The following is a 12,297-nucleotide window of genomic DNA, read 5'->3' on the forward strand; positions in this document are numbered from 1 at the left end:
GCTTTTGATGTGAAAATCCAGAGATTTTAGCTGCCCCGCCTCTGCACTGCCTCCTGGCGTGGTGGCCATCTGTAAGCCCAGGGGCCCCATAATCTTCTATTGCCCGGGGGCCCCGTGAGTTGTCAGTCCACCCCTGGGGTAGAGGCTTTGCAGCTTCAATTCAGGCATAGGAAACTACAGCTGAAAGATGCAGAAAAATGTATAAAGGACCACTGCCATCAATTTAAGAAGAGTGTCTGTGTATGAGGCAAGAGGGTTTTCTGTGGCATAAGAATATCCAGTACAGGGCAAAAGCAGCAATCACAAGTCAGTTATTTCAAATTTTATATTACCTTAACAACAGGAGCGGGTGGCGGGACTACGGATGCTACTGGAACTGGGGCGGCTGCAGGAGGCTGTGGTGCTGTAGTGGTAGCCGAAGGGTTGACATTAGCCGTTATAGTTGGCACAGGAGTGGCAGCGATCACTGGAGTCTGAGAAACTACAGGGGCAATATTTGTAAGCTGAACTGTTGGGCTCACGGTGGAGACGGAGGAGGCTTGCGCTGCAGCTATAAATAAAATAGTTAAAAAAATGTGACTCTTATGTACAAACTGATTTTGCTAAAACTAATGACACTTCTAACAAGTAAATAAATGACAGTTTGTGCCAACAAATTCTAGCTGGCAACTCTCATTCAGGAACATCCTTCAGCTTAAAGTGAGAACAGACAGAATGGCACACTTGTATAAAGGCTACCATTTATTGCAGGTGTGTGAACTGTGATTGTAATTGTAAAGTCTTTCACATTTCTATTTCTTAGTTATATTTTATGGGTTTATGTTTGCCATTAAACAAGCAACCTCCCCAAAATCAATGCATAAAACTGACTGCATTCAGAATTAAATGGTTAGGTGACCTTTGTAACGCTCCCGTCGCCTTTCCATGGGTGGATCAGCTCGTCTTCCGGAACTGCGCTCCACTACGACTGGTTTGGGAGAGCTGCGCTCCACTACGACTGGTTTAGGAGATGGAGGTTTTTTCTCAACTGGTTTTTCTTGTTCTTCGATTACTGGACAAAAAAAAGTGATCTTGTTAAAAGGCACACTATCATTCATTGACTGGCACAGAAAAAAAAACACCACGTTACACGAATAGAGCTTTCTTTTGGTGGTATTCAGTCACCACTGGGTTTGTTTTTTTGCAATTTAAAAAACAGATACCATTTTGGAAAAATAATTACACACACACACTATATTATATATATATATATTATATATATATATTATATATATATATATTATATATATATATATATATATATATATATATATATATATATATATATATATATATATATATATATATATATATATATATATATATATATATATCCTAAAGGCTCCTAAAATGCCAGTACCAAACACACCCCAAACTACCTTTTTTTGGAAAGCAGACAGTCACATTTAGTAAAAGGCATGGCCAGTTTTTTGAAGTTATAATTTGTCACAATTTTTTTGAAAATTAAAAAATGTAATAAAAATGTTTTAACATACGGTCACCAGTGCAGTATAGCATCATCATATGCAGGGCAGCCATCACAAATGGGGGGAAAAAAAATTGCCAACTACAGTCCATAAAGTTATTGCAGGGCATGAGAATGTTTCAAATGATTGCACAAGTGACTGAATTTATTCATTAACAGACACTCCAGTGATTGATCCACAGACAAGTGCACCGCCACCTCACAGAGAACCCGCTTACCAGATAGCAAGCCACTTGGACACATGGCTATAACCCGGCCCAGGACTTTATCACCAGAAATAATAGGGATGTTGTATGTGTGCTGACACAGACTCACAAGGGAATAAGGCTCTGTGACCTCCGAAAGCAATGTTCAGCAATTGGCCCAAGAAGAAATAAGATAGACCACAGCGTGATAATGTCTATATCCTAAATAAATAAATAGTGCAGCGCAAGTGAATATGCCTAAAAATTCAAATAATCAAAAATAGATACATAATAAAAAATAAATACATAAAGTCCATAAAGTGCAAAGTGATAAAGGTGCTCCAAAAAATATACAGTGGTAATATATAGTGCAGAAATCTTCATCAGATCTGTGACCCATAGGACAGGATAATCCTCCACCAAGGCTAATGGATGGCCTCTCACCTCAGCGATTCGACCTGTGGCTAGGTCAAAAAGCAAATATCATATCCTCCACACAGTAAATGGCAAGCAGCTTTCAGGGTTCAACTCCAAAAACGTCCACCAGATGGAACCAGCAAGCAATAAACAAATAATCTCCCATAGATCATTCAATGGACCGAGAAAGAGTAAAAAACACTCTAAGTGTTCACTGCTTAAAAGGTTTAATAATCACAACAAAAGTTTAAAAACCACTCACATTGTAAAGCACTCTGGTCCGAGTGCAAAGATAGCAGCTTGTACCGCAGCTCAGAGGCCCGGATCAATGTGTACAGCGTGTGTAGGTCTCTGTGAGGCAAACGTGGATGACGTCGTCGTAACTCCTCCCCCTCGTACGCGTTACATCCCAATGTAGGCGGGACTTCATCAGCATGGGGCGGGGAAGCCTCTGAGCTGCGGTACAAGCTGCTATCTTTGCACTCGGACCAGAGTGCTTTACAATGTGAGTGGTTTTTAAACTTTTGTTGTGATTATTAAACCTTTTAAGCAGTGAACACTTAGAGTGTTTTTTACTCTTTCTCGGTCCATTGAATGATCTATGGGAGATTATTTGTTTATTGCTTGCTGGTTCCATCTGGTGGACGTTTTTGGAGTTGAACCCTGAAAGCTGCTTGCCATTTACTGTGTGGAGGATATGATATTTGCTTTTTGACCTAGCCACAGGTCGAATCGCTGAGGTGAGAGGCCATCCATTAGCCTTGGTGGAGGATTATCCTGTCCTATGGGTCACAGATCTGATGAAGATTTCTGCACTATATATCACCACTGTATATTTTTTGGAGCACCTTTATCACTTTGCACTTTATGGACTTTATGTATTTATTTTTTATTATGTATCTATTTTTGATTATTTGAATTTTTAGGCATATTCACTTGCGCTGCACTATTTATTTATTTATTCACTTTGAGATATTTTTTGGATTATATCTGCAGTGCTGGCTTGCAATCTATTTTAGTTTAGTCTTATATTATATTTTTTTCCAGCGCTGAATCACTTTATTACTTTAATGTCTATATCCTGCTTTAATAAAACGAATAAAAAGTAACACTTACAAAAGCAAAATTAAAAAAATTCCATAAATTAGAAAGCCGGCCGGCTCCAGTATACACTCCTGTCCTCCAACAAGATGGCTTGGTGACTGGGGTGTCCATTAATAAATTCAGTCACTTCTGCAATCATGTGAAATATTCTCATGCCCTGCAATAACTTTATGGACTGCAATTAGTGCAATTTTTTCCTTCCTGCTCTGCTTTGTGTTATAGCCCACAATTGATTGCTGCTTTTGGACTGGTCCATCCAATTTATTTATGTTCAATTTTGTTTTGTTTTTTTGTGGTTTTTCTATACAACCTAGTGCAGTTTTTTCCCCCCTTTATTACAGCCATCAGAAATTACCCCCTTACCCAGCTTTCAGCCTGTGATTGGCTTCAGTTAATCACAGGGTACCGTGATTGGCTCAGGTACCATGTGACAGCTGTGCGCCAATCACAGCACAGGAAACACAGCCGTAATGAATTCATTCATAACCGCATTGTTGACATTGTGATCATGTGAATACAGGGCGTAATGCACTCCAAAACCCTGCATGCTCTTGTAATACTTTTTTTATGTCCACTGCATTTGCAATCTACATTTGGGGTTAACAACGTATTATCACAAAGGCAGTGTGTTTTGAACACAGTGCGGGAAACGCACATGGAACATGCCTTTCTGGCACTAAATTCTGGTGTGAACCGGCCCTAACAGGTGATCTTTGACTTCATCAGTGTTGTTCAAGTAAATTTCCATCTCTCTAAGGTTACCTACCTCTGCTTTAATGTAATAGTGGCCCTTTAACAAAACATTGATTAATCCACAGAATACCAAAACTCTTAAATAGTGACAAACATTATAGAACGGAATGAAGATAATGCATGCGACTTGTTACAGGTGCAAGATTTTCCTTTCATGCATTTTATATTGGGTTAAACTGATGAGGGTGAAAAAAAACACACACACACACACACACACACACACACACACACACACACACACACACACACACACTACAGATCCTGCCACTTCCGGACAAAAGATTGCCAGCATCATACAGAAAACATCAGAACCCATAGAAGCAGAGGCTTTAAATCCTTGGCTGTTGACGTTTTAAAAAGGCATGCATTATAAATACAAGTTTTTGACAAGGTTTATGAGTGGTATAGTGTGGCAATTCACTCTCAAACTGCTTTTGAAGGCATTCTATAGGTGATATATCTGTGTGCTTTACTACTAAGCTAAATAGAGCATTTCTTATACGTGGAGTATATGTGGTGCACCATTGTGCTACCAAAGCCCCGATTAAACCAAGCCTATATAAAATTCTGCTCTAGCAGCAAACAGGGGATGCTAAAGTAAGATTACTAATGCAAACAAGGAAAGTTAATTCTAATGACAAACCTTGCTATTATCCAACAAGATTATGTGTACCAACAGTATATGCCACACAATTTAACGCCAGTATGATAAACCTTCCAAATTGATGAAATACTTAAAGTGATATTAAAGTCTTGGGGATTTAAAAAAAAAAAAAAAAAAAACACAGCCCAGATGCTCCTCTTCTTGGGTCCCCCGCTGGCACTGCTGGCCCCTCCTTCCTGCTGAATGCCCCCACAGCAAGCCACGCCGCTGCTCTATGTGTCCATTCATCCATTTAAACCACAATAAAGAAAGGTTTGCTAGACACCTGCTAGCGGCGCTACAGACTTCACCACAGATTACACCTGTTACATAGACATTAAAGATAAAGTTCTTTAAGATTAAAAGATAACCAATTGATACCAAGGCCCGATGATTTAGTTTCTGCCAGGACATTACCAGGCGGTTGTGCTGCTGGTGGGGTTGGCTTCTTCCCTTTGCCTTTTGGAGCTGGGGGCAATAATTCTACCTCCTCTTGGGGCATCTGCGCCACTTTTTGCAGGAATATCTTCTCTAAGGCCTGGGCCATTAACACAATGTCATCTGTGGACTGAGAAAGATGAGACGGTTATGTACAATGATCAATCTGTAACATGGAATGCCTCAATAAGCAAAGTGTGCATTAACCATAGGAAACACTTTTCTCCTTCATTCTCTATTAGGTGCTTGCTGCATGTCAACTAGAATTTTAATTAATGTTACCGGCAAACATACTTTTCCTTCATTCTGATAAAAGGGACTGATAAATGGTCACATGGAGGTTTTTAGGCTCAGCACATGCTGAAACCATGAATTTTAAGTTTTAAAGGATCACTAAACAATTTTTTTTTTTTTTTTTAAACAAACATGTTATACTTGCCTCCACTGTGCAGCTCATTTTGCACAGAGTGGCCCCTCGGCGGCTTGTTTGACAAAAAATATGTACCTTCATTACAACCTATAACTGTATGTTTGATATTATACTAATGACATGTCTTATGTCCTGTATAAACTAGATGAAAGCATAGATGTATGCGGAGCCCTGAAAAAGCATTTTGTGAAACATGTTGGCCTCCTGCATAATCAAGCATTTAATTTCATGCATCAACTCATGGTCCAAATATGTATTATGACAGTCATTTTTATCTGATACCAATAATAAAATGTATATTTTCTTAAAGAATTTTGTTAGTTTGCTCACCTTAACAACAGACATCTCCAATTAAAGTCCCATCATCCTCAGAGAGCTTAGTCTCTTGTATTTCTCTCTTTTATCAATCACCAGGAACTGGAGACACTAGTCTGTTTCTGGAAATTGTCCAACACACACACACACACACACACACACACACACACACACACACACACACACACACACACACACACACACACACACACACACACACACACACACACACACACACAGCATATTTATTACTGCATATGCAGTAAAAAAAATATAAAATGTTTAATTGGGATCTAAAGCCCAATTGCTACAAAGCCCCTTGTCAGAATATTACAGGCTGGTCACGTACAATTATTTCTATAGACTATCATGAGAAGGCATGGATGCTTACCTTGTTGTAGATGTAACAGTTTGTAAACATGGTATTAAAGTCCTGCATGCATTCATTTGCACTCCAATAATAGTTATTTTCAAGTCTCTTTTTTATTGTCCCCATATCCATTGGAACCTTGATTATTTTGTGATAGTCCTGCAAGTAAAGAAAAAAAAAATGGGTGGCTCAAAATTTATTTTGGAGTTAGAACCAGGCCAATGTCGAATAGGTGCTTTTTAAAACATATTAGAAAAATAAGTTTAGAGTGTAGCAGGTGTCAGCTCTGAGGCTTTTCACGCATATATTCAAACATTCCACCACATTGTGACAAGATCATGGAGCTAAGCATTCGCCCACACAGCAAAGTACTTCTAATGCCCTGTACACACGATCAGGTTTTTCCGGCGGAATTCCGTTCAAGTTGTCATGCACACACACGGACACACCAAATTTCGACCGTCAAATACGCGGTGAACTACAATACTACGACAAGCCTAGGAAAATTAAGTTCAATACTTCCGAGCATGCATCGAATTGTTTGAGCATGCATGTGTTTTTTTCTCCGTCTGAGTTTCATACGGACGAACGGAATTTACGATTTTTTTTTTTTTTTTCCGAAAAAAATGAGAACAATGTTCTCTTTCTAACTCCGTCGGAATTTCAAGCAGAAAAAGTCAGATAGGGCACACACACACGGTCAGAATATCCGATGAAAAAAATTCCGTCTGACTTTTTCAATCGAAAATTCCGATCGCGTGTACGAGGCTTAAGAGTTGAAAGATGCACTACGATGATGCTGAAGGTAGCGGTTTAAAGCATGTATTCCTTCAATGTTTTTGTATGACATCATACTGCCAGTTAACACTGTAAGAAATCTAACAACTGTGGTGTCTGCAAATAAATGTGCAAAGAGCAACTAATGACATCACCCTGATAAAAGGATTTTTGCAGAGTAGCATTCCCTGTAACACAAAAGCCTGAAGGCGACTTACAGGTAGGCTGAGCTTGATGCAGTCTACCGGCTGGTAAAAAGGCCAGGCAAACTGGTGCTTCCAAAGGGTCTTCACCACCACATTCTGCATGTACTGGAGCTGATTGGTCTTACGACCTGGTTTGTTGGTGTTTGTGAACTCTGGAGGGGGAGGATTTGCTGGCCCCTGAGGAGCCTGGGTGGTGGCAGCGGCAGCAGACATGATTGCCTGTCTCTGGGTTATTTCCCTTCACAGCAACTCTGCAGCGCAATCTCTTCCTTTATGGCCCCCGGAAAGGAAGGACATCCCATTTCAAGGATCCCACCATAGAACCTAGAAGCAAAAAAATAAAAGAAGATCAGAAAATCTGGGTAAACACACATGATTTGGGAAGTCATAGAATAGGCTAAACTAGTTTGGCTTCTGCCTTGATTTTTAATAGTTCCTAAAACTCTTGCAAATGCAAGAACTTTATCCAAGTTTACAAGAAGGTACATAAACGTTAAATCTTGACAGTACAATCATATATTTCAACTGGGGAGTATACCCCTGTATAAAGAAGAAATACAGAAAGTAATTCACTACATTAGGGAAATATAACAAACATTTCCCCCACTCAGCCCTACCGACTAAGATGTTAATAGAAAATAAACCTATAGGAATTTTTAAGTGTTATCTGTCCTTGCGGTAGAGCTGCACAATTAAATTGTAAAAAAAAAAAAAAAAAAACGATCACGTTTTAACCCCCCTCACAATCTCTATGCAGCATTTACACAATCGATTCATGCAAGTGCAGATCTCTATTCACGCAAAACAGTAAAAAAAAAAAAAAGAAAAGCTGGCAAATGTTTATCAACATTGTCAGGGCTGGGGGAGAACTATAAACAATGTATCTTTTAGATCAAAGGAATGAGCTTAAATGGAGGACAGTTTTAGTTTAACCACTTAAAGACTTAGGCTGCATTCACACCTGAGCGTAGGTCGTTCGGTCGTTCTTTCCGGCGTTTTGTTGCGCGTATTCATGCTTATTTGCGCGTTTGCATACAGCGTCATCCGACGTTTTTGTACTTCAACGTTTTTTATTTTAGCCAATAGGAAAAATTATCATCTTTTCATCACTTGTTGCTATGTTGGTAGATTTTTTTTATCTTCTGCCTGGGTGAAATGTTCTATTGATTAAAGCGACAAAACGCCCGTAGCAAACACTCGTTGTCGCGCTAGTCGCTTAAATCGAGCGTTTCCATTACTTTCTATGGGAAATAGAAACGCTCAAAAACGCCCAAACCGCCCGATTAGCACGACACAAAAGGGTCCAGGGTCCAGCATGTGTACACAGGGCTTTTAAGTCAACCATAGGTGAAGCAATTTTCTTTCCTGCAACCTGTGGAGCCATTGGGTTCTCTGGGGGGGGGGGGGCTTTTGTAGTCGTCCCCACCAGGAGAACACAGTGATATACAGTAGTAACTAGCAGTTAACAGCCGCTAGCAATAATTGCATGTAAAATCCGACACACTGGTTGTACCCAAGTTGGTCGATCAACTTGGGTACATTCAGCTTGCCCATACATGGTTAAACAGTCTATAGCCAGCATTAAGGTGGTCAAACAATTCAAGTTTTGACAGATTACTGCCGAAATGGCTGAAATGGGACCCATTGTGAACACCATCCAGCTCGACAAAAGTGGACTGTTCCACTGACTTTTGTTGAAGAAGCCAGGTGTAAAATATGTCAGCCAAACAGTGACTGAAACCAATCAAATGTTCAAGTATTCTGACAGCTGTGGGTGTTGGCTGTCAGAATACAACAGCCGTCTAGGAAAATTCACACATCTACACTACTTCAGGCACTTTCGGCCGAAATTTTTAGCTATTTAGCTATTTTTAGCTGCGCTTTTTGCCCACTGGAGGGGGCACTTTTAACCCAGCTAGCGGCCAATGAAGGGGTAATAGCACCCGTTTTAGAGGTGCTTCGGCGGCGCTGCTCATTCATTTTGTATACACACCGCGCTCTTAAAGCACCCCAAAGATACTGCTTGCAGGACTTTAACGTCCAGTGTGAAAGCACTCAGACTTTCCCACTGGATTGACAGGAGAGGCGCTTATACAAGAGCCGTTTTTGGCGCTAAAAAGCATCAGTGTGAAAGTAACCCAAGTGTGGATGTAGGAATCTTAAATTTTTATCGCCAGCTTTATAACTGTTCATACTGCAGCTGCAGGCATCACCCCAGTACCTTGGTTTTTTAGAGCCGGTGGTCAGCTCTCTTAAAAGCAATCCAAGAGGCCAACTAGCTTCTGGTGGCTTGATGGAAATGGTTACATGCACTTGATTGTGTTTCTTTGCGAGTATATTGACATTTATTTTATCCAATAAAGAGTCCTACAGTAATGCCTTAGGCAGGTGCACCTTCTTTTTATGTTTGTTTGTTTTCTAGTACTGGTTTTCCCCAAAATTAAAATGGGCAACAAGGCCAATTCAGTATGTGATGTGGAGGTTGTCAGTGGTGGCTACTCATACATATCTACATTGACAAGATTGAAGATGAGCCTGCTCTGAGACTAAAAGTGGACTGGGGGATCTTAAAAGTGAATCTTCACGGTATAAAGGAGCACCACACACTAAATATACAATTCAATTTATTTTTACTATTCACTTTGTTATTTTTTTCTAAAATACCGACTGCCTACTGTTGAGTGATAAATAACGAATGTGTGATCTTTGATATTTTACTTTAATGTCACGTGACCTTCATATCGCATGCGGAATCCTACAGTGAACTGATCCCTACGTATCTAACTTGCATGCAACTACTAATATTTTATTACTATAATATTGAGGTACCCTGCTCTAAACCAGCTTTTTTTCAACCAGGGTGCCTTGGCAAAATGCCTAAAAATTGTTCACAAGCCAGCCGATGGATGGAGCCAGCCTTTTAGTTACACAAAGCCACTTGTGCACCAATACAACCTTCTAACCACCAGCTTCCTAACAACCAATGACGTCATCAGTTGATTAGTAGGATGTCAGGCACCTGCACAGCATAATTGTTTGCCCCTCCTCTGCCCTTCCCTGTCAGCACTGGGGTCACATTAGCTGAGTGAGGGAGAGCAAATGAGGAAGAAGAGAAACATTGGAATACTGGTCAGTACCAGTGTGCAAAGGTGTATTTGCTTTGAAAGAATAAATTATCTCCAACATTGTTCTCCAACGGTGTCCTATGTGTGTCCATGTTGTTGCTTTCTGTAAAAGTATTAGTTTTGTTTTTTACATTTTACAATTTTAAAGGGTGCCTTGGCTTAAAAGGTTGAAAAACACAGATGTAAATCGGTGGAGTTAGCCTTTAATGTTGGGCGTCAGTACCTTGGTGGATGGGTTTTTGGCCCCATCCCTATTACTGTCTGGTTTCTAATAAAACAATATATTCCCTAGATCTGTAACCATTGGGGACTGCTAATCATACCTTCAGTAACCTGTTACACTATGTGGTTAGAGACCTTTAAAATTAACAATGAAAAATGGCTCCATGGAATAATTTGAGTATTCTCCTGACACTGGCTGGTGACATCTGCTTGCTTTTAACAGAGTTGCAGGAAATAGAAAAGCTGTATATTAAAAAAAAAAAAAACACGACATGTCTGTTTTCATGTTTACACCACACAGAAATATTTTGTCAGATAACAGTGAAGGGTAACAGAGGAATAGATGTGCCTTATGTAACCAGGCAGGGAAATGCCAGGACTTTGGGGGTCTGTCTAACTGCACAACCCCGATAGGCCAGAGATTAGCAATAACTTAACACCTTACTAGTATCTTCATACTGCATATACACAATACAGTTTGATTTGCGAGCATAACAAAAAGAAAACCCCCTTTTTTTTTTTAAAAGCAAAATGTTTTTGATTTGGGCTGCAGCACAGAATTCATAGATTGCATTAAGGTGAAAAAACCTTGAGTCTTTACAACTGCTTCAAATTGGCCCCAGAACAGTAAGAATGAAGATCTTTTCAAATGGGGACGCTAGTTCTGGTGATAACCAAAAATTATCTCACTTTAGCAGAATTTTCTCCAACTTCCTGCTTTGGCTAAGAGACAGGCGTGAATGGACATCTCCCCAATAGGACACAGATGGCTAAATTAAAGTTACATAAAATTTGAGCTGGGCACATATATCTGCAGTATTTTATTATCTCTTTTCAATGAGCCAAGTCTTATAGCTCTCTTCTGAAATGTTCCTCTGTTATCAGCCTGAGAACTCCTGACAAATGTTTTACTTTTTAGACAAAAGCAGCCTGAATCTTGTCAACGGAGGTTGTTAAAATAGAGTAGCAGAGAGCAGATCCTATTACAAAACAGCTCTGAGAGTCTCTGCCTATGAGGAGAGGGGGGGGGTGTCGTTCCTCCAATCAGCAATTTTAGCCATCTTGGCTGTATGCCCAGACATTAACACAGTGTGAACAAGAAGAGAAAATCTAACAAAATCTGAACTTTCTAAACAGTATATAAATGTGAAGACAGCAGATATACATATAACACTTATGTAGGGAGATTTGGTTAATCTATGTGTATCATTTGAGGCTGTTCTCTTCACTGGGTGTATGGAGGGTTTACATCCACTTTAAACCGTATAGGGGTCTTTTAAAAAAAGGGGGGGGGGGTTCTACTTTTAGTAGGCATATTTTTTTCAAAGTTACATGATGGGCGTCATTTACAGGACACTTAACATTTACTCAAAAGCAAAGCTTAGACAAGGTGAGGAACCTGACATTCTTTCCCCACCTCGCAGCAACATACTATAAGTATCAGAGGTTTGGTTGCTGAAATGAAGATTACAAGTAGTAATCACCATTATATTATGTAATCTTTTATAGGGATAGATAATATGAACTTGGATCCTTTAACTGACAGTCCTTGTTTTTCTTTTTTTGGGGGGGGGGGGGGGGGGATGAACCAGCTTTGTCAGATATTTAAAGAAAGGAAAAAAAAGAAAAAAGTTTAACGGCACAGAGAACATTTCAGAATTATTTTTTCCTGCAGTCACATTGCGGTCAAGCAGGTAAATCTAGTTTCTGATGGACAGACAGGAAAGCAAAATTAACATCTCTATGAGTTGAATGCCACAACGTTCCATCAAGGATAGCACAGGAGG

At 39.8% G+C, this 12,297-nt stretch overlaps 1 protein-coding gene across 11 annotated transcripts in view; it reads right to left on the reverse strand.

Annotated features, from left to right (window-relative positions):
* BRD3 (bromodomain containing 3) overlaps positions 1-12,297 on the reverse strand; it is an 88,660-nt gene that overhangs the window by 57,573 nt on the left and 18,790 nt on the right. For 8 of the 11 annotated variants that reach the window (XM_040324075.1, XM_040324073.1, XM_040324072.1 and 5 more), the window contains exons 2-6: positions 7,176-7,487; positions 6,202-6,339; positions 5,009-5,195; positions 899-1,051; positions 333-550 (exon numbers count right to left, since the gene is read on the reverse strand). In XM_040324075.1, coding sequence (XP_040180009.1) covers positions 333-550; positions 899-1,051; positions 5,009-5,195; positions 6,202-6,339; positions 7,176-7,376 — 897 coding nt within the window. In that variant the 5' untranslated portion in view covers positions 7,377-7,487. The remainder of the gene's footprint in view (positions 1-332; positions 551-898; positions 1,052-5,008; positions 5,196-6,201; positions 6,340-7,175; positions 7,488-12,297) is intronic. The other 3 variants (XM_040324078.1, XM_040324080.1, XM_040324081.1) reach the window with 1 other exon arrangement.

This window comes from Rana temporaria, chromosome 9 (genome assembly GCF_905171775.1).
Source record: "Rana temporaria chromosome 9, aRanTem1.1, whole genome shotgun sequence".
NCBI lineage: Eukaryota > Metazoa > Chordata > Amphibia > Anura > Ranidae > Rana > Rana temporaria.